Raw genomic sequence first — 23,839 nt, 5'->3', positions numbered from 1 at the left:
GGACTTTATGGACATCCTGTATTATTATACAAAATAAAATACATGAAATTTTTAAATTTTATATGTCAAAATTAGAAATATACCAGTTTTATATTTTTCAAGACAAAAATTATATATAAAATTTAAATTTATACAGAATTATTCTTGAATTTTGCTGAAAAGAAATATTTTAAACTTGTAAAATGTAATTAAATTCCTTAAAATCATTTACCTCTTTGACGCCGTCGTTCGCCTGTACCAGACTGTTCATCTCCATCACTTTCACTCCCTGATTCACTATCTGATGACATGCTACTAGTAGAAGTACTGCTTCTGGTGCTGCTTGTTTCTGTGTTTTGATCTGTATCACTTGCTTGATCTTCTATAATGAAATAAAGAATGTAAAATTATTTAAATGACGAGATAACTTTAATTGAGCTATAAAAATGTAAAATCAAAATTAATGTAGGGTAAAATATTTTATATTAAACAAGGAAGTTAAATCAAGAACAAAATCATAGTAATACTTAAATAACGAAACAATTTTTTTCAAAAATATTATTTGACTTTAATATGTAAAAATCATCATTAGACAAAATCACAAATAATAAAGCATCAAAAAATGCATTTTTTATTTATAATCTGAAAATCTAAATTTAATATATTTAGACTTTCACAAAATTTAAATAACATTTTATAAAAATCTTATATTGAGATTAAAACTATGTATTACATATAAAAGTAGACAAACTCAAAGAAAATATAAATATTGATTCTTTATATATAGTTTCAATATACAATTTATTATTTAATATATTTTGGTCAAATAAAAGAAATTATCATTTTATCATTGGTGTAAATTTTTCATTTTCTGTCACAAACACACTATAAATTTTTTACATTAAATATTTATCTACTTATAAATAAACCAGCAATGAGTTACTCAACTATCCCAGCAACATTTAAAATTTTGGTGGCATCATCTGTTATCATATTTTATTTTAAAAATTTTTATATTTTTAACTACTATAAAATGGCAAAAAGCTTAATTTTGAGGGTAAAGGTGGGTTTTATAAAAAATTGTAAATGCTAATGACGAGTAAAATCATCATTAAGTCCGACCCTATTGTAAATACATAAGACTCCAATTATCTCCCCAACCCCTCAACCACTAAAATTTAACAGCATTAATTCCCTTAATAAACAGACCTCCCTGCAAAATTTCAGTAATTTTCAACAAAAAAAGCACAGGCATTTTTAAGCTTCAAACAGGTTGAACAAAATCATACCACGCACACACACTAACATCCATACATATAGAAATTATTCCCAAATTGTTTTACATTTCTCAACATTTCAAGGTGTCCTAAGTCCAAAAATGTAACAATCTTAGGGGGGGGTCATTTTTTTGACCGATTACCATACTTTTCCTCTGTTATATATATATATATATATAACCAGTCAGAAAAGTAAAAAGAAAACTATTCAAGATAGGTCTTTCCAAAAATAGTGCTCAAGTGTTAGAGGTATAAACGTGTAAATTTAATAATTAAATTTAAATATCTGAAATTTGATATTTACTTCACAATTAATTCAAACCAAACAGAGTGCCAAGTAATTGGGCTATTATATGGTTAAGTAACTAGATTAGAAACTAAATCATTTGTCTATAGGCAGGTAGTTCTGCCACCATCTTATGTCAGTTTTAATAATCATAAATTAATTTTAATTTAGAATTTCTGCAACAAAAGAATTGGCCTGGAGGGAAACCACTTACCTCTAGACAAATAAATTAGTTTCTAATCATTTAATAGTCAGATAATTTAAATTAATGATAAATTGAGTTTAAGATGTTTACACTTTGCAGTTACTTATTTCCTAAATGCAAATTATAACTATTACATGTGTTTTTTTTTATAACTTGTTATTTAACAATATTCAATAACATTGATTAAAATTTTCCCCTAAAAAGATTGTAAAATTCAATTTCAAACTTAAAGTGCATTTTAAAATTGATGATATCTCAGAATCAAGGAAATATAGTAGTAAAATATTTTATGCTAATCAAGTGTTCAAAATAAAAAAATTAAACATGTAAAGCAAGAGTGGGTTAACAGTTTTAAACAACCAAATAAAATATGAAGGTGCCCATGTGAGGGGAAAATTTTTTTAGGTTATTACAATCTCTAGCTGCCTTGTCAACAAGTCAATGATCAACTACTTTATTGAAAAAGATGATGAAAATGGTGAAGAAGAACATACAATAAAAAATAATAATATATCAGGCAATGCATAGAATCAGTATATAATAAAAAGTTACAATAAACCTAATTATACAATTATATATTATTCTGTAGGCCCTTTACTATATACATGTTTTGAAAATGACCACAGGCTGGATTACATATGTCGAGGGCTGGAGTCAGCCTGTGGTTCATAGGTTGCCCACTGCCTATTTAAACAATGGAACTTGAGTTAAAAAGTAATAACTGAACCAAAAATGATTTAATAAGCATATTTTAAAATATAAATAAATCATAATTTGCTGACTTACGAGTATTAGACCTATATATCTTGAAGCTTTCCTTTTCTGGTATAGGTGAGGTAGGAAAATTATCAAGAGAAGAGAGTGGGGCTACTGTTGTTGAAGGACTTTGCTTTTGTTTAGGAGATGTGGGCTCTGCTAATCCACTCAAACTTGTTGATCTGCAACGTTTCTTTGTGCCTGAGGAAATAGCTTAATTTGTTGAAATTCAAAGTATTAAAATTCTAAAAAACCAGTTCCATCAATATTTGAGGGAAAAAAGAGAATAATTTTTATTTGCATTCAAACATTTTTATTAAAAAAGTACTTATCTTCAGATTTTTATGAATAAAAATTTATATAAATATAAAATAAAAACAAATCAAAATATTTTAAACAAAGTAATGCACAGAGTAAAAGGTTTGAATACTTTTAAGCATTTATCTACTAGGAGACAAGTGAATATTCAAGAACATTTTAACTGTTTAAATTTCCACTTTTGTTGCTCTATCTAAATCATCTTGCTTGTTATATATGTTATGGACTAAGTGATTAATACGAGCATTATTTATAATGCCCAGTCATTATGAATAATGACAAACAATATAGGACACTGTAATAAATTTCAGGTTTTTATCATAATTTATCAGACTGACTGATCACACTATGAATACTGCTATAACCTGGTCAGGGTGAAGTGATGATAATAGGTTGAGGAGTGATCAACTGATATATACTAGCCAATCAGCATTCATGTCTGAGTTGCGCATGCATATTGCATTTAATATCGAATTTTAAATTCAAGTGACCAGTAGTTACTCTTGTGAGACATTTTAATTTTACTTTTGCCTCTTAAAATGGCATTTTCTTCTTTGAAAAAGTAACAATTATGGAGCAATCATTAAGTGATATGAATAACTGCTTCAACAACTGATTAAATGAGTTAATAGCAACAAAAGGTCAAATTTTTACAAAATCAATGTATTGATATTTGACAATGGTACAAAAAGTGAAAGAGCCGAAAATCAAAGTGACTTTGAAGTTACTAGAAGAATATCAGCATTTACATAGCTATGATGTATGAAATAGAAAAATTAATTGGGTACGTAAAAGAAAGTAATTTGATTAAATATGTTCACACTGAAGAAATATTTCAGATATTGCATGACCATATTGCTATTGACAGTGACGACAGAAACCGTATGGAAAAATAATTAAGTATGAAATATAAAAATATTACAAGGGATACGAGATATGATCATAATTTACTTGAACTTATGTGAAATTTTTCAGAAAAAATAGAATGTTCCTAAGAAAGGCTTGGTAGTTAAACCAATTTTAAGTAATGAAATGAACCTGTGAGATGTCAAGTTGACCTTATTGATATGCAGTCGCAAGCCAACGAGCAATATAAAATTTATACTCTTGTGCCAAGACCATCTGACTGAATTCATTCAACTACAACTGTTAAAAACCAAAAGGGCTGAAGAAGTAGCCATTGTTCTTACAGAGATTTTTACAATTTTTGGTGCACCGAGCATTCTACAAAGCGATAACAGCAGAGAATTTGTCAATAATGTCATCAAAGAACTGTGTAGTATGTGGCCTGAGTTAAAACTAGTGAATGGAAAGCCCAAAGTACTCACAAAGTCAGATTTCAGTAGAAAGATGTAATCAAGACAGAAAATATGCTTAGTTCTTGGTTGGAGACTAACAGCACTAACAAATGGCTGGGTTGGAAGGATTACATTTTGTACAACTGATGAAAAATAGAGAGCATCATACTGGTATAAACTGCAGTCCCTATGAAGCCATGTTTGAAACAAAGTTAAAAGTTGAACTAAAAAATTTTATACCTATAGAATCATTGACCAACATTAATATAGAGGAAAATTTGGAAAATCTCTTTAAAACTAACAACAATAAACTTTTTGTATAACAAAAATGACATTCCAGAAGTTTCCTTTAAGTTCATTTTTTGATCAAAGTATAAATTTGTTAATAATACTTTTTGTTAACATTAATTTAATTAATACAATTAATAATACTTACTTTTAAAGATTGCATATTGCTTTTAAAATACTTTGAAATAATTCACAAAAAATAAACAATTTTTAAAAAATGAAAAAAGTAAAAATTAAAAAAAAATAAATCAAATTGCCCAAAGAGAATGTAGCTGTATTCATAATGTCTGGTCAATTTAATAAATTAGACAACATTTATCAGGCTACACAGCCATTTTAGTCATTAATCATAATGGCTAGGCATTTTAAATAATGCCCTATTAATCACTTGGTCCATAACATATATAATAAGCTCTGAATTTAGAAAAAAGATTAGATATATTCAAATATAAAAAATTCTATTAATCAAATGTACACTATTAACTAGTTACAGTAGAAGTTCGTTAAACTGTCAACTTCTACTAGCTACTTTACAGAAGGGTGACAAATAAAGCCCTTTCATTGTTGTCATCTCAGATAAACTGACATCTCTTGGGTATAGATTTAAGATTATACATAACTTACTTTGTATTCAGTAATATGTGTAACTGATAAATTTTCTTCATAACAAACCAATGTGAGGACAATATACCTAAAAACAGGTTTCTCACATTTGGAACACGTGTGAATTATATATGTGCAGCACATCTGAAAAATAATTATTACATGCACATCAATCATTGTGAATATTGGTTTTGAACAATAATGTGTTTGTTTGTTGTTATTTTTTCCAGGTTTTTCAATCAATGTTAACACTGTGTAGTCTACAGTGTCACAGTAACACTGGTACAAAATGTATGACTATTTCTGTAATGTTCAGGTTACATATAACTTATCAAATTTCACAAATACATCCAATAATCCAGTCCCAACCTAGTCCCATAGACACCAGATTAACAAACTTTTACTGTATTGAAGATGTAGGGTAGTTTTTAGAATATTGTTATTGAAGATGTGATAGTTTAAATTAACTATCTGACAGTTGCATTTTCTATCTTTTGCAATTGACAATATAATGATTTTACATAGAATTGCCTAGAAGAAAATCTATATAAAATCTGAAGTTGTTAAAACTATTCTTTATAATGAAAAACTTTGTTTGCATATAGAAATTTCTCTTGTTATATATTCTATATTGATAAGCTTTAATATTTAAAAAAGAAATTCATTTCATAAGCAACATTCATTTGCAATAAAGACATCACATGTAACACAATTTATCATAAATAAAAAAAATTATATGTCTTAATATAATAAATAACCAATATTTAATTAGATTACATTGAACATAAACATTCTTAAAGACCAAAATTGCTATGATATGATAATTTTTATTATTGTAGAAATTAAGCTAATAAATTTCTTGATGATTACAAGAAACAGGTACCACAAACAGATGATGTTGCTATCATAAATAAATTAATTAAATAATATGATTAAGTTAGAATTTACAAAGGGCAGTTTAGAATGAAACATAAAAATTATCAACTTGAAAACTACTGAACATTTATAACTCTTGCAAAGACAAGTGTATTATTATATCAACTAGATCATATGAAGCTATATTTTCAGATTATACATATCTCAAAATTTATATTTGATATTAATGGTTATTTATTGTTTCTCCAATTGGAAAAGGTTATCAAAATGACAATTGGGACAACTGATTAAACAATAATAACTATTAACATTTATAAAAGTCTAAACTTTAGATAATCTGGAAAAGTGTAGCTTAATGTAGTTTGGATGGAGAATTAGATGGACTTTTTTGTTGACCTTGAAAATCATTTTCAAGGTATAAAAACGTCCATCCAATTTTCCATGCAAGACTTCCTATGTAACAAAATTAATATATCTTCAGTACTTTTAATACAAAGAAAAGGTGTAAAGGACACTTGATTCAACCTGCATGTACAAAATAAATTCTAATGAAAATAAAATTTTAAGATCTGCATATTTATCCATGTTGACAGTCAGAAACTACACATATAAAATGTATCTGGTGCTGATTGAACATGAACAAGAGTACATAAATATAATACTATTTGAAAAATGCAAATCTTTTCCCTATTGTCTATCATTCATAAAAACAAAAATTATTTAACATGCAAAATATGTGGTAAGCTGTGTAAAGGTCATTAATAAAATAAAAAGTAATAAAAATAAATAATTTAAAACAAGAAACTTCATGCAGGATATAAAATGCCTACCATAAGTTCGTTCCTTTGTTGAAGAAACAAGTGATGCTGTTGCTATTGCTGTAAATACATTGCCAGTTGAAGTAGAAAGATCACCGTCATTGGCAAATGAGGCAAAAGAAGAAGGAAGTGTAGAAGGAGATCCTTCAACGCTTTTTCTTGGTCTTCCACCTGTACGTTTTGGAAGTGAAACTGGAGTGGCCGGCTTCTTTGCCTCATTAGCAGATTTTTTCTTAAAGAGAACTGCAGTCCTGCGATTAACTCCACCAACTGCCGTGGCTGCAGTAGCTGTATCGCCATTGGTGTTGTTTGTCAATGCAACGTTGTTCTCCGGGGAACCACTGCCAGTTATGCTGGCTTCTGGTGCCACAGAGAGGGACTTCACTGAGGGAGGTGCAGCATTAAGTCCACCAGCCACTGCTCAGCAACAGTGTAAATAAACAGAAAGAAAAAAACAATAACAAAAACACAAGCTTAATATCTCAAACTAAATGGTGGTTATTGGTGCAGTAAAATTTTAAAAATTAAAACAAAGCTTTCATTACCATTAAAAGTAAAAAAAAAAAAAAAAATTAAATAGCAGCAAAATTAAAAATTGACACAGAATTGCATGATTAAAAGTAAAAGCAAACAATTTTTAATAAAGAAAATATAAAACTAGCAAATAATTTTATTTATATCATGTCAATTATTAAAGGTGACCAAGGAAATTATTTCTGCAGAACAAAAATTTTAATAAAAATTTCAACAATACTTAATTTATGGTAACTATTACTGAAGCAATAATGGAATAAAAGAAAAAAATTATATTTATTTTTCATAACCAATAACACAATCAAATATATTTCCTGCTGATAATGCTGCAGTTTCCCTCACCTTTCTTGGGGGGAAGAGAAACATCACTTTCAGATCTTGACCTCTTCTGAGCACGAGATGTCTTACTCCTACTTTCTTTTTCAAATTCTCTCTCTTTCAACTCTTTTTCTTTTTCCTTCTGTTGCCTATTCGAGGCACAGCGCCTCGTTCGACTGCCCGTTACTCGCTCCTTATCTGCATTATCTGCATCTTCAGATACATCGGCACCAGTTTGCCTTTGTACCTTAGCTAAAAAACATCATAAAAATTAGACAATGCAAAATTATATAATAGTTAATGATAATAAATAATTATATTTTGATCAAACATTTTATCTTAACATTTTAATATATAATCATCATTAAATCTGTTTATGAAATTAGTTTATGAAAGAAGCTAACATCGATAGATTAATATTGGGATATTTCTATACTGACTTCAGGAATTATTAAGTGCTTGGATAGCATAACTTAAAAGATTTGTTTATATGCAACAGTTACTGGTTTAACTTGCTAAACAAACATCTCTAATATTAAATCAGTCTAAAAGTAATTTAACCCAAATTATTATCTAATTATAAAAATTATAGGATGGTGATTCTATCTATCTCCAATTACAGATTCATTTAAATGTTAATTTACGTAATTAGTATAAAAATATTCAGTTGAAGAAAAAAAAAGAACAAGATCTGATGATTATGGTTTCTTCTTTAACAATAAAATAAGTGATGTATTTAATTTATTAATATTAATTATTATTATATAATTGATAAATATAAACTAAGATTTGACCTCCAAAATTCTTTCTACACAATGGAGGTCTAACCTTAGTTTAAAGCAGAGCAAGACTTTTTTGCATAGTCTGCTCTACGTACAAACTGAGGATTTCCTATCTTTTGACAGAATTGTATTCACTTTCACTTTCTTAAACATCTGTGCCAATCAAAATTATCCTCAGCCTCTTGTGCTTTTGTAGATGCTCCTGCTGAGGAGACTCTACTGCATCTCATTTGTGAATGTGCAAGCATAGACTTGCACAGTCACAAATGAGATGCAACAGAGTCTTGCTTGTTCATCTGGATTCCACTTTTTTGAACCCTGATGAACCACCTCAGCTTCTCTTCAGAGGTTGACTGTCATTTCTTTTTAAAGAGGTTAAACTTCTGAAATAATCTCTCATGGAGTGCATAATGAATCCTGCAATTATTTAGTCAATTGGCCCCTCTTGTACAGTACAATACAATTATATACAGTTTCATCTTTCCTATTTAATTTCCATAAAAATAAAATTCATCTGTACAAATTTTAATTAATATACAAATTATTTATCCAAACTCCAGTCTAAACTGCTTGAAATTTGTGTGTGTTGAAGAAAAAAAGTTTAATTTTTAAGTATTTTTATGATTTGGCAATATTAAAATTCAATAAAAGATAATATAAATAATATTCACTATATGCCTGTGAAATTCTTAAGTTAAATAAACTGTAAATTAAGCAAATACAACTGAAAATACATAAATAAGTCAGCACTTCTTAAATGTCCTAAAGGTCAAGTGATAAATCTTCTTAATAAATTTAAAAGAATATAATTTATTCACAACATTTAAAGTGAAGAAGTATTTATTTACTTATTTGTTATACTAGAGAGACAAAGTCCACTTGTTTGCCACTGAATGGTTTTGTTTATTTGCTCATCAATTTCTGGTACCACTTTATTTCCTGATAGAAATAGTATCATGATAATTTTAAGTTATATATATATGCCCATTATCTTTTATCCAATAGTATTATATTCCTGACTGATATGACTTCAATATTTTTCACATATAAAACTAATTTTCATCTCCATTGAAAAACAGCGATATAAATAAATATACATGGGCGGTTTTTTCAAGAGTTGAGATTTTGGCAAACATATCAGGTTTTAAGAAAATAAAAACCTAGTTTGATCCACAATACTTTAACCTACTCTCCAGCTGGGCATTTAATAAGGAAAAAAAAGGGCGGGTCTGTTTTTGTTAATTTAAGTACTGTTTCAATTATTATAACAAACTGATATATCATAATGTAAGTAGAAATACACTATGTTGCATTTTAAAACATCACAAAATGCAGCATATGTCATGGTAAGTTAATGGAGTTAAATCTATCAGAGCTGTTTCTTTTTCAACTTCCAATGGTCCATAAAAGAAAGACAAATGTAAATAACAAAATGAATTTATTACCAAAAGTTAGATACAAACATGGTTACTTTTTGACATAATCACCATAAAGATTGAGGAATTTGTCATATTTGTGGATGAACTTTTCCATCCCCTCTTCATAGAATGTTGCCACCAGTGAATTGAGATGGCCTTAACAATGTTGTTTTGAAGGTTGTCATTAGTCTCAAACCTCTGCCCTCCTAGTCACATTTTCAGTTTAGGAAAGAGGTGGAAGTCTTCTCACATTAAAAATTTCCAAGCTGAGTGGAAGTCTTCACCACCTTTAAACACCCAGCGTATAGCCCCGATTTAGCACCGAGTGATTTCCACCTCTTCCCTAAACTAAAAACATGGCTAGGAGGGCAAGAGGTTTGAGACTAATGACAATCTTTGAAACAACATTAAAGCCCATCTCAAGTCACTGGTGACAACATTCTGTGAAGAGGGGATTTCAAAGCTTGTCTATACATAATCATCATGAAGATTGAGGCATTTGTCTATGTCGAAAAGTAACCATGTACCTAACTTTTGATAATAAATTCATTTTGTTATTTACACTTGTCTTTCTTTTATAGACCATTATAGCTTGAAAAAAAAAACAGCCTATGCACTTTGTCATCATATCATTATTATATATATATATTATACACAGTATTGCATCAGTGTCCCATAGTTGAGGGTGTAAGGTTACACATTTCAGTCACTTTTACAATTATAATTTGTGGAATTTTTCATTCAATCCCAGGGAGGGCAAGTACCCCTTTTCTCCCTCTGCAGATGCCCATGGCCTGAGTGTGTTTTTATTAATTAGTTCATAGTCATAATAAAAAAATTTTTAATATGTTAAATAAATGAGTTAAGTGTTTTTAAAAAGCACCTCTATGTACTTCAATATAAAATCATTTACTTTTTTGAACTTCATAACATTAAATATTGTATATTGAGAAATATTATAATATATATTGTTCAATATACATGCAATTATTTGCATGGGCACAATTATAAGGTAACCAACTTTTTTACAATGAAAAGGAGGACACTAATAAATTGAAGGAAAAAATATTGTAAATAAAAAACATTTTAAATATATACTTGCTTACTGGAAACTAAAATTAATAATATAAAAAACCATTCAAAAGTCCAGCATAATTCTTTAATAACATAAGAACGTTTTCAAATGCATTTAGCATCCATCTTCTGTTATTTCTCTAAAATCAAATGCGGAATTCGAAAAATTACGTAAGCAAAATTTCAAATTAATAGTTATACACATATTAAAAATTGACACATTATTAATAAAAGCACTACACGTAAAAAAATTTCAGTATGCTTAAAATAATAAATAAATAAATAAATAATTTATCAAGAGTCATCTTAAGCTTAATTAAGCCTTTATATAGGATTAAGCCACTTCGTCACAAAAAGATTTCCAAGCAGATGAAAGCCTGTCAGCATCACTATAGTTAATGCATTGCGTGCTCTTCTGTGCCCTGTGGATTTCCAATTTTTCCAGATACTTTACTGCGTGTTTAGATCCAATGGCTTTTATGATAGAGGCCTAATCCCAAAAAACTGTGATATCTTGTTGTTTGGCATAAGTGGCAAGGACCGTACTGTCTATGGCTTAGTTCACCGATAGCTTATGTTCATTGATTCTTTTCTTCAAATTTCTTAATGTTGCCCCTAAATTTCTATAATGTTACCCCTAATGCGTTTGAAAACGTTCTTATGTTATTAAAGAATTATGCTGGACTTTTAAATGGTTTTTTATATTATTAAAAACATTTTCATTGCAACAATAATACACTATAATAATCTTTACTGCATGCATAGGTGCCATGTCGTGTTTCGATAAGAAGTAAACAAAGCCATTTGCGCGCGCGCTCTCTCTCTCTCTCACACGTGAAGAGCATGCATCTCAAGGTCTCCCACGTGAAGAGCATGCATCTCATAATTGCATCTCATCGCACTGTACAGAGCCTTGATGAACCATCATGTTAAATACAAAAACGGATCGGTTCGGCATTGATCGAATACGAAGATTTACAGATTAGTCTTTAAATATCAAAAAGGAGGACATGTAAAAGGACACTTTTCAAGGAAGGACAGAACTTACAAAAGGAGGATGATTGGTCACCTTAACAATTAGTAAATAAATAAAAACAAGAACTTATACTGGAATGAATAATATAAATAAAACAAAATAAACCTTTAACTATCCAGCAATAAATAATGTTTAATAAAAAAATCCTAGCATCTCTATAAACGAAAACTGGTTAAAAATTTTATATTAATTGTATCCACTAGGTCCAAACTATTATTATTGTGAGCAATGTGCTAATTAATAATAATTATCGAACTGTTAAATAAATCAACAATAACAAAAAACTGTAATGTTGTAATGAGAGTCAGATAATATGTAAATTNTTATTTCCAATACATTCTACATAATTTCTCTATCACAAATACTAATAAAGTTATAAAATTTTAAAATTGCACATGGACTTTATGGACATCCTGTATTATTATACAAAATAAAATACATGAAATTTTTAAATTTTATATGTCAAAATTAGAAATATACCAGTTTTATATTTTTCAAGACAAAAATTATATATAAAATTTAAATTTATACAGAATTATTCTTGAATTTTGCTGAAAAGAAATATTTTAAACTTGTAAAATGTAATTAAATTCCTTAAAATCATTTACCTCTTTGACGCCGTCGTTCGCCTGTACCAGACTGTTCATCTCCATCACTTTCACTCCCTGATTCACTATCTGATGACATGCTACTAGTAGAAGTACTGCTTCTGGTGCTGCTTGTTTCTGTGTTTTGATCTGTATCACTTGCTTGATCTTCTATAATGAAATAAAGAATGTAAAATTATTTAAATGACGAGATAACTTTAATTGAGCTATAAAAATGTAAAATCAAAATTAATGTAGGGTAAAATATTTTATATTAAACAAGGAAGTTAAATCAAGAACAAAATCATAGTAATACTTAAATAACGAAACAATTTTTTTCAAAAATATTATTTGACTTTAATATGTAAAAATCATCATTAGACAAAATCACAAATAATAAAGCATCAAAAAATNGGAAAATATCGCGAGTAACTGTTACTGAAACGGAAGTAAACTGTTACTTCAGTCTATAAGACTTATATACATGGTATGTTTTAGATTTTTATGAATTCTACAAAACTTTTGTTTTTTATATGTATGTTATATTCTTTTTTAATGTTTTAGTTGGCTGAAGAGGGGCTTAAGAGCCCGAAACGTGTAAAATGTTCACATGTATCAACTAAATAAAGATGAGAAAACCCGCCAAGTGTCTTAATTTATAGCACTCTATTGTATTAGAAGCATAAACATGTTATTATCCTAACTTTAGAGGATTGATTTGTTAATCTCAACCAGTCCCAACTAACTATAGTCCAAATAACTCACTAAACCCAATACATTAAAATACCAAAGCCAACCACTGCCATATGCTATTGGGCTAATAACAGCTATAATATTAGAAAAAAGTGTTAGGCACTATCTCTTAATAAATTTAATAATTATAATTTTTTTTAACGCATTTGCACAATAAGCGGGAGTTGTGGGTTCAAGTCCCGCTACAGACTGATTCCTTTCTTCTAGTAGATCTATATTTAAATTATTTAATTAAAAAAATTATAATTATTAAATTTATTAAGAGTTGATGCATAACATCTTCCTATAGTGTCAAATTATTTGGTAATTTATTAATATTATAGCTGTTATTAATCCAATAGCATACAGCAATGGTTGGCTTTGGTATAACTATAATCCATTCATCAAAAAAGTAAACATGAATCAGGAAGGATCTATATCAGATGAAATGAGATATGTGATTAATGTTAGAATTGAAAGTAATAAAATTTGCAAAAAAAAGGAAAATAATAAAAATTACTTATGATAAAGATAGTAAAAAACAAAAGAGATCAGATGCATGTTTCAACTCCTAAGGAGTAGCCACATGTCTCCTTCCATCCCTTTCATCTGACAGATTCTTCCAGCTCAGAATGACTCATTTACTTTTTTTGTTGTACAGACTATAACTGATTTGCATAATTGCATCAGTATATTAAGATAGCATTCCACAAAAATATCTGATTTATAAATAATGGTTTTGATAAATAAATGTATATTCATTATTAAAAAAATTTGTGAAATGCAAAGTAATGTTGTAGAATTTTATGCACTTGCAAACTATGTAAATCAGTATAATGTCCCTAATGTGCATAAAAGATGACTGCAAAGACAGTACAGTGTATTTTTAACATTATTGGTGAGTTGTGACTTAGATTGCAAGTTATTTATTAATGGTTTTTCTTCTCTAATGAGATTAAGTCAGTTCAACAAAATACAATTAGAATTTCATTATTAAGTGTAGAACTAAAAAAGTAATTAGGTTTGTAGTTTTTTTTTTTTAATTAGAAGAAAGAACTGTAGTGGTGTAGCTTATTTTATTTTAGAGACAATTTGGTTAAAGATGTGATGATAGACTTTGTCACTTTAATTTTGTTGCCAAAACACTAATCGTAATTAAAAATAATTACCAACTTGCATAAGTTGGTTGGATATGACTATACAATTTTTTTATATTGTTCAGTTAATTAGGTTTATTTTAATTGGATTTTTTTAGATAATGAAAAGCTGTAATGTTAATTTCTTGATAAGAATTGACATTACAAAAGAACCATCGAACAAAAAAATTACAAATTTAACATTTCCACTTATTTGGGCATTTTTATCTTTTCCAGAATTTGTTAAGTGTTATGAAATCTTAAGTCAAAATTCAGAATATGGAGTAAAGATTTTAATCTATCAATAAGTAAAATTACAAAAAAAATGTTTAACACAAAAACTACAGTAGAGCGTCGTTTATCCGAAGGAATTCCAGTCGACAAATTTAAATTTTCGCCAGTGCTGTAGCGCTGTAATCATTGGCTATGTCTTCAGCTACTCAAATATTTTACATTTTTGATACTAAATTAATTTCTGAAGTATAATTTTTTACTGTTTTTATATTTTTCAATACACTTATTTTGTTTGTACAAAATAAAAAAATAATTTTTAACGATACAATAGTCTTCGTTAGGCTTAACATTGACAAAAATTCAATGCGAAGCGACACGCAACGGAGAAAAATTCCAACACGGGATAAATTAATATATTTTTTTGTACATAATTGGTTATCCGAAAAACCCCAGTCCCCAATTGATTCAGATAAACGACACTCTACTGTATGATGTATATTTATGCTAAAATCTGAAAAACAATTTGAGATTTCTGGCTTAAAATGCAAAAGTGAATTGTATTCTGGCTTTCAGCAAGTCAAGTGACTAATCAAAACAAATGGTTTTAATTAGAAATTATGTATTTCAAGATGCTACTGTTTTATGTGGTTTACTTGGTGTTTATACGCCTTTCATAATGCACTTAAGACCCCCCTGCGAGACAGGAATACAGACACTTGCTGTGAATTCTTTATTCAGGGTCCTACTTGGACTGGGCAATCTCCACTCTTATACATTAGTCAAGGCCATCTGTCTTTCACATCCCTCTCTCTCTGGGGTTGCCAGATCTTCCCATAACATGTTTTTTTTTTTTTTTTTTTTTAAATGACTAAACACACACAACTTAAATACATACACATTTTACAAATTGAGTCGAACAGGAGCTTTAATGATTCTTCCTGATCTAGTTCTTCGTGTCGGAGTTTGAAACTCCTTTTCCTTTGAAATTGCTACTTCCTCCTTTTCCTCAGTTTGTTCCTTTCCATTTTCTTGTTTCTCTTTGTCTTTCTCTTGCAGTGCTTTTCTGGGGCTGTGATTCGGTTTCAGATTCACTCTGTTTCTTCAGTACTGTTGTTAGTGTGTCTTCTATTAAGTATGATCTGGGTTCATTTAGGGGTTTTACAACAGTTGCCGGAGACTATTCTTTACCTGTATACACTAAAACTCACTTTGACAGTTTCAATGGACTGAGGGAAACACTACCTCTGTTATAATACATTGACATCCTGCTCTAGTTGCTGTTGGATATCCTCTATACGAAATTGGCATTGGTGATAATGGGATGATTTACATGGAAGTGTTGACCTTATGTTCCTTCCAATGCGCAGATGAGCTGGAGATGATAATGAGTTCGTAGGAGTGTTTCTCCAGTTTTGCAAAGCCAAATACTGATCTTGACCTGATTCTGTTATCTTTTTAAATATGTTTTTTATTGTTTGCACATGCCATTCTATGTGACCATTACTCCGGGGATATCGAGGACTAGATTACAATGCCTGATACTGATACTCCATTTGTCACAGAAGCAATTAAAAGCTACTGATGAGAATGGGGGACCATTATCCATCATCAATATTTCTGGACTTCCAAATCGCAAAAAGATTTCTTTGAACTTGGGAATAACTTTGGAATCATCAGTCAATGACATTTTATAAACTTCTGGATAGGCACTGTATCTATCCACAATTAGTAAATATGGACTGTTGGACAAATAGAAAATATTCGCTGTTGCTTCTTGCCATGGATATGTAGGAATTCTGTGGGGTATCAGAGGTTCTTTTGTCTGAGCTGGTCGAAACCTTTGACACTATCTACAAGATTTTACTACTTCTTCTATGTCACAATTTATTCCTGGCCAGTATACCTTACTCCTTGCTCTACTGAGTGAAGCATTGATTCCCAGATGTGCAACATTAATTTGCTATAGAACTCTGGTTCTTTTGTTTCTCTGAAATTATTATGGCAGGTCCTTTACATATAATATCCTTCCATAGGTATAGGTTGTCTTTAAAATTGTACTAGGGTTTGATGTTTGATGGGATAGACTTTTTATGTACTGGCCATCCTTCTGATATGTATTTCTTTAGAGCCTGTAGACTTTGATCTTGTCTTGTGTTTTCAGCTAATTCTATGAGTTTGGTGTCTGTAATTTTCATACCAACTGTTCTTACTAATACTTGTTCGTCTAGGTCTGGTGTTGAAAAACTGGGTGTAGAATGCCTTATGTCCCTTGAAAGAACATTTGCAATGAGATTAGAGAGGTTGCGGCCGATGTTTTCATCGCAAAAACGTGTACGTCTGACGTTCAGCGCCGCCTTCTTGTAAGCCTAGAACTTTGACAATGTCATTGATACATCAATGGAATCATGCTCAACGTATCAAATGCCATTGTCAAACTTCTAGGCTTACAGGAAGGCAGCGCTGACCATCCGACGTACACGTTTTCACGATGAAAACATCAGCCGCAACCTCTCTATTATCTCTTCCCAGCTTGTAGTATAAATTGAAGTCATAAGCCAATAACTTTAGCATTAATCTCTGCAGTCTAGGAAACAATGCAATTAATAGTTTAATTAGCGTGACTAACGGTATATGCGGTATCGTGGTGGTTGGTATATGCTACAAACGATCTTCCAAGTAGCAGGTGATCAAATTTTTTACATCCATAAGGTGAGTAGTTCCTTTTCGATTTGGGAATAGTTTTGTTGTGTCTCATTCAAAAATGATAATAAAAAAGCTAAGGATTTTCCTTCCTGTGAAATTGCTGCTCCTAGAGCATGTTGACTGGCATCTGTATGTAGGGTTATAATTTTCTTTATATAATTAAAATCCCTTCTTGCCTCTTCTGTCCATGTCCATTCAATATTTTTCCTGAGCAGCTGCCTAAGATTGTGTGAGAGATTTAATAAATTAGGTATAAATTTGCCTAAATAATTCACTAATCCCCAAGAATCTTTGTAGTGCTTTTTGATTTTCTGGTTCTTTTAATTAATTGTTGAATGGCAATAAGTTTTGATTATTCTGGTTTTATACCATCTGGTCCTATCATGTGCCCTACAAAGGTGACTTGCCTTTGTGCCAGTTGGATCTAACTTTTTTCAAATTTAAGGCCATGTGTTTCTGCTCTTTGTAAGACTTTTATCAGTGTTTGATTATGCTCTCTTAATGTGTCACCATAGATTAGAACATCGTCCATATGTGTGTAAATGCTTTCAATATCTGAAGGTATTGTGTCAATGGCTCTTTGAAAATGCTCTGCCATTTTGGAATCACAACAGCATCAATCTTGTAAATTTATATTTTCCGAAAGGTGTATTCATTATTAACAGTTTTTGTGATTGTTCTTCTACCAGTAGCTGAAAGAAGGCTGATTTAGCTTCCATAACTGTATAGTATCTAGCTTTCGGAATGCTTGACAACAGTTTTCTGTTGGTGATGATATCTGATAATTATCTCTAATAATGTATTTATTTAATTCATGTGAATTCATATACAGGCATAATTTTCCTTTGTTTTTAACAATGATCATTGGGTGAAGCCAACTAGAAGTTTCTTCTGTCTTTTTTAAGATTCCTTTTCTAACCAGGTCCTCTAATTCTTGTTTAACTTCTGTTTTTAAAGCTTCTGGGATCCTTCTAGGAGGGACAAGTTTTGGAATTGCATTTTGAATTAATTTGATCATAACCTCATGTTTGAGTTTTCCACTTCCCTCAAATACAATGGAATAAAATTCCAAAATATTTCCTGGGTTAAGTTCTGGTGTAATAGAATTTATCCTTTTAATAAGGTTTAGATTTTTGCATGCATCTCTGCTCAATAGAGGTAGCCCACGCATCCTGACAAGAAATTTGCTCGTGGTTTCATGGCTTCCAGACTTGAGTCGGAGGTGACATTCACCAACAATAGGGATTCTCTCGCGTGTGAAGGTATAGGCTTTGACCTTAGTCTGTTTTATCTTTGGAGAATTGGTCCACTGCTTCAAATAAATCCAAGAAATAACATTAGTGTCCGCTCCAGTATCTAATTTGATTTTAGTGGGATTCCCATTTATTTCAATGACTTCTTCCCAGTGTTCATTCGTGACTTCATTCAGCACAACGATTCTATCCAATAGATAATCTTTCTCGTCTGAGATGATAGTGGAATTAGGATTATCAATTTCATTTATTTTCTTCGCCTTACATGCTGAAGAAAAATGGTTTTTCTTTTTGCATTTATAACAAAATTTGCCAAAAGCTGGACAGTTTCCATACTCGTGTATGGTTAGGTATTTGTGGCATTTTTTTATTCTTGACACTATTTTTATTCGTCATACACGTATTCGATTTTTTTTTGGTTTATCTTTTTGTCTTGGAAACTGACTTTTCACCTTGTTCACTGTAATTTCTGTTGCCCTGATTTTAGATAATTGGTGCTTAGATAGTTTGGATGCTCTTGCCATGTCTATTGCCAATGTTAATGTCAGATCTTGCAGCATTTTTTGTCTGATACTATCATCTTGTGTGCCTAAGACAATTCTGTCTCNAAAAGAACAAAATCTGATGATTATGGTTTCTTCTTTAACAATAAAATAAGTGATGTATTTAATTTATTAATATTAATTATTATTATATAATTGATAAATATAAACTAAGATTTGACCTCCAAAATTCTTTCTACACAATGGAGGTCTAACCTTAGTTTAAAGCAGAGCAAGACTTTTTTGCATAGTCTGCTCTACGTACAAACTGAGGATTTCCTATCTTTTGACAGAATTGTATTCACTTTCACTTTCTTAAACATCTGTGCCAATCAAAATTATCCTCAGCCTCTTGTGCTTTTGTAGATGCTCCTGCTGAGGAGACTCTACTGCATCTCATTTGTGAATGTGCAAGCATAGACTTGCACAGTCACAAATGAGATGCAACAGAGTCTTGCTTGTTCATCTGGATTCCACTTTTTTGAACCCTGATGAACCACCTCAGCTTCTCTTCAGAGGTTGACTGTCATTTCTTTTTAAAGAGGTTAAACTTCTGAAATAATCTCTCATGGAGTGCATAATGAATCCTGCAATTATTTAGTCAATTGGCCCCTCTTGTACAGTACAATACAATTATATACAGTTTCATCTTTCCTATTTAATTTCCATAAAAATAAAATTCATCTGTACAAATTTTAATTAATATACAAATTATTTATCCAAACTCCAGTCTAAACTGCTTGAAATTTGTGTGTGTTGAAGAAAAAAAGTTTAATTTTTAAGTATTTTTATGATTTGGCAATATTAAAATTCAATAAAAGATAATATAAATAATATTCACTATATGCCTGTGAAATTCTTAAGTTAAATAAACTGTAAATTAAGCAAATACAACTGAAAATACATAAATAAGTCAGCACTTCTTAAATGTCCTAAAGGTCAAGTGATAAATCTTCTTAATAAATTTAAAAGAATATAATTTATTCACAACATTTAAAGTGAAGAAGTATTTATTTACTTATTTGTTATACTAGAGAGACAAAGTCCACTTGTTTGCCACTGAATGGTTTTGTTTATTTGCTCATCAATTTCTGGTACCACTTTTTTTCCTGATAGAAATAGTATCATGATAATTTTAAGTTATATATATATGCCCATTATCTTTTATCCAATAGTATTATATTCCTGACTGATATGACTTCAATATTTTTCACATATAAAACTAATTTTCATCTCCATTGAAAAACAGCGATATAAATAAATATACATGGGCGGTTTTTTCAAGAGTTGAGATTTTGGCAAACATATCAGGTTTTAAGAAAATAAAAACCTAGTTTGATCCACAATACTTTAACCTACTCTCCAGCTGGGCATTTAATAAGGAAAAAAAAGGGCGGGTCTGTTTTTGTTAATTTAAGTACTGTTTCAATTATTATAACAAACTGATATATCATAATGTAAGTAGAAATACACTATGTTGCATTTTAAAACATCACAAAATGCAGCATATGTCATGGTAAGTTAATGGAGTTAAATCTATCAGAGCTGTTTCTTTTTCAACTTCCAATGGTCCATAAAAGAAAGACAAATGTAAATAACAAAATGAATTTATTACCAAAAGTTAGATACAAACATGGTTACTTTTTGACATAATCACCATAAAGATTGAGGAATTTGTCATATTTGTGGATGAACTTTTCCATCCCCTCTTCATAGAATGTTGCCACCAGTGAATTGAGATGGCCTTAACAATGTTGTTTTGAAGGTTGTCATTAGTCTCAAACCTCTGCCCTCCTAGTCACATTTTCAGTTTAGGAAAGAGGTGGAAGTCTTCTCACATTAAAAATTTCCAAGCTGAGTGGAAGTCTTCACCACCTTTAAACACCCAGCGTATAGCCCCGATTTAGCACCGAGTGATTTCCACCTCTTCCCTAAACTAAAAACATGGCTAGGAGGGCAAGAGGTTTGAGACTAATGACAATCTTTGAAACAACATTAAAGCCCATCTCAAGTCACTGGTGACAACATTCTGTGAAGAGGGGATTTCAAAGCTTGTCTATACATAATCATCATGAAGATTGAGGCATTTGTCTATGTCGAAAAGTAACCATGTACCTAACTTTTGATAATAAATTCATTTTGTTATTTACACTTGTCTTTCTTTTATAGACCATTATAGCTTGAAAAAAAAAAAACAGCCTATGCACTTTGTCATCATATCATTATTATATATATATATTATACACAGTATTGCATCAGTGTCCCATAGTTGAGGGTGTAAGGTTACACATTTCAGTCACTTTTACAATTATAATTTGTGGAATTTTTCATTCAATCCCAGGGAGGGCAAGTACCCCTTTTCTCCCTCTGCAGATGCCCATGGCCTGAGTGTGTTTTTATTAATTAGTTCATAGTCATAATAAAAAAATTTTTAATATGTTAAATAAATGAGTTAAGTGTTTTTAAAAAGCACCTCTATGTACTTCAATATAAAATCATTTACTTTTTTGAACTTCATAACATTAAATATTGTATATTGAGAAATATTATAATATATATTGTTCAATATACATGCAATTATTTGCATGGGCACAATTATAAGGTAACCAACTTTTTTACAATGAAAAGGAGGACACTAATAAATTGAAGGAAAAAATATTGTAAATAAAAAACATTTTAAATATATACTTGCTTACTGGAAACTAAAATTAATAATATAAAAAACCATTCAAAAGTCCAGCATAATTCTTTAATAACATAAGAACGTTTTCAAATGCATTTAGCATCCATCTTCTGTTATTTCTCTAAAATCAAATGCGGAATTCGAAAAATTACGTAAGCAAAATTTCAAATTAATAGTTATACACATATTAAAAATTGACACATTATTAATAAAAGCACTACACGTAAAAAAATTTCAGTATGCTTAAAATAATAAATAAATAATTTATCAAGAGTCATCTTAAGCTTAATTAAGCCTNATTTGATTTTAGTGGGATTCCCATTTATTTCAATGACTTCTTCCCAGTGTTCATTCGTGACTTCATTCAGCACAACGATTCTATCCAATAGATAATCTTTCTCGTCTGAGATGATAGTGGAATTAGGATTATCAATTTCATTTATTTTCTTCGCCTTACATGCTGAAGAAAAATGGTTTTTCTTTTTGCATTTATAACAAAATTTGCCAAAAGCTGGACAGTTTCCATACTCGTGTATGGTTAGGTATTTGTGGCATTTTTTTATTCTTGACACTATTTTTATTCGTCATACACGTATTCGATTTTTTTTTGGTTTATCTTTTTGTCTTGGAAACTGACTTTTCACCTTGTTCACTGTAATTTCTGTTGCCCTGATTTTAGATAATTGGTGCTTAGATAGTTTGGATGCTCTTGCCATGTCTATTGCCAATGTTAATGTCAGATCTTGCAGCATTTTTTGTCTGATACTATCATCTTGTGTGCCTAAGACAATTCTGTCTCTTATGAGAGATTTTGTTAGGGTGCCAAAATCACATCCTTGAGCTTTTGTACGTAGCTGTTACAAATTTGTCTACAGTTTGTCCTGGCTTATGTATTTTTCTTTCTTGTACAGATCTACTATAGATAGTGTTCTTATACAGCTGGAAATGGTCCGTGAATTTAGCTAAGATTTCATCCACTGTCGGATTCATGGCATTTTCCTCTAAATGGAAATTATTGTATATTTCTAAGCCTTTATCTCTGATAATATGGAGCAGGATGGCTCTCTGCTGTGGAATAGTTTTTGCAGGTAAGTCTATAGCCATTGCATAAATATCAAATCATTGCTTCCATAAACTCAATTTTCTGGTTAAATTAATATGCCTCAATATCCTTAATTTATTGTAATCTTATTTCGTCCGCTAGTACATATCTATTAACAGGACTTATTAAACTGGCTTTAAGGATGAAATAAGATTCCAATTTTCTGGATTTGATGTGTCCATGGAAAATGGTTTCAGGAGTTAAACTATTCATCTCGCTCTTTAAATAAATCATATATATATATTTTTTCTGTTGCTTTAAAGTAATTATTATATTAATATACCAAGGAGACTGTCTGTCTACCACAGCATCAACCTTTGAACAAAGTGTCTAATTACTTGTTTAATTAAGCTGGCGCGTGTTCATTAAACCTCGTTTCCTTCACTGGCTTAATTATCCGTTGCCACTATGTTTTATGTGGTTTACTTGGTGTTTATATGCCCTTCGTGATGCACTTAAGACCCCCCTGCGAGACAGGAATACAGACACTTACTCTGAATGCTTTATTCGGGGTCTTACTTGGACCGGGTGATCTCCACTCTTACACATTAGTCAGGGCCGTCTGTCTTGAACATCCCCCTCTCTCTGGTGTTGCCAGATCTTCCCGTAACAGCTACATTACCATATTTTTAAGAAGTCTCAAAACTCAACCCTATAATTTATGAAGTCATTTTAAAAGCTAAACACTTAATGCTAACCAGGATGGAAACAATTCTATTTTCAAATTCATCTATTAGGATTTTCTGTAATTTTTTTAATAAATAAAATAGATATTGGAAAAGTCTACATCTCTTTCCTTACATGCTCTGACTTGAATGTTAATGAATGCAAGTAAAAGTTTCAGTAAAATTTTTTATGAGTAAGATTAAAATCATTGTATTTAAATGCTCAGTTTTTCTTCTAAAGCTCAATGTCTAGCCTCTGCATATTTCAGTTCATATAAATCCATTATAATACAGCAGAAATAGTGTAATTTATTGGTGTCTTGGGTGTGAGTCTCT

General features: G+C 30.2%; 1 protein-coding gene across 1 annotated transcript in view; it reads right to left on the bottom strand.

Moving 5' to 3' along the window:
* LOC111638030 (peregrin-like) overlaps positions 1-23,839 on the bottom strand; it is a gene marked incomplete at its 3' end in the record, with an annotated part of 161,357 nt that overhangs the window by 5,601 nt on the left and 131,917 nt on the right. Inside the window, exons 17-20 of the mRNA XM_023383654.1 lie at positions 7,581-7,808; positions 6,717-7,121; positions 2,534-2,716; positions 212-361 (exon numbers count right to left, since the gene is read on the bottom strand). Coding sequence (XP_023239422.1) covers positions 212-361; positions 2,534-2,716; positions 6,717-7,121; positions 7,581-7,808 — 966 coding nt within the window. The remainder of the gene's footprint in view (positions 1-211; positions 362-2,533; positions 2,717-6,716; positions 7,122-7,580; positions 7,809-23,839) is intronic.

The sequence above is a fragment of the Centruroides sculpturatus genome, unplaced genomic scaffold, assembly GCF_000671375.1.
Source record: "Centruroides sculpturatus isolate CEXI.00-Female unplaced genomic scaffold, Cexi_2.0 scaffold860, whole genome shotgun sequence".
Taxonomy (NCBI): domain Eukaryota; kingdom Metazoa; phylum Arthropoda; class Arachnida; order Scorpiones; family Buthidae; genus Centruroides; species Centruroides sculpturatus.
Note: the sequence above shows the minus strand (reverse complement) of the source record. Positions and strands in the feature narration are given on the sequence as shown.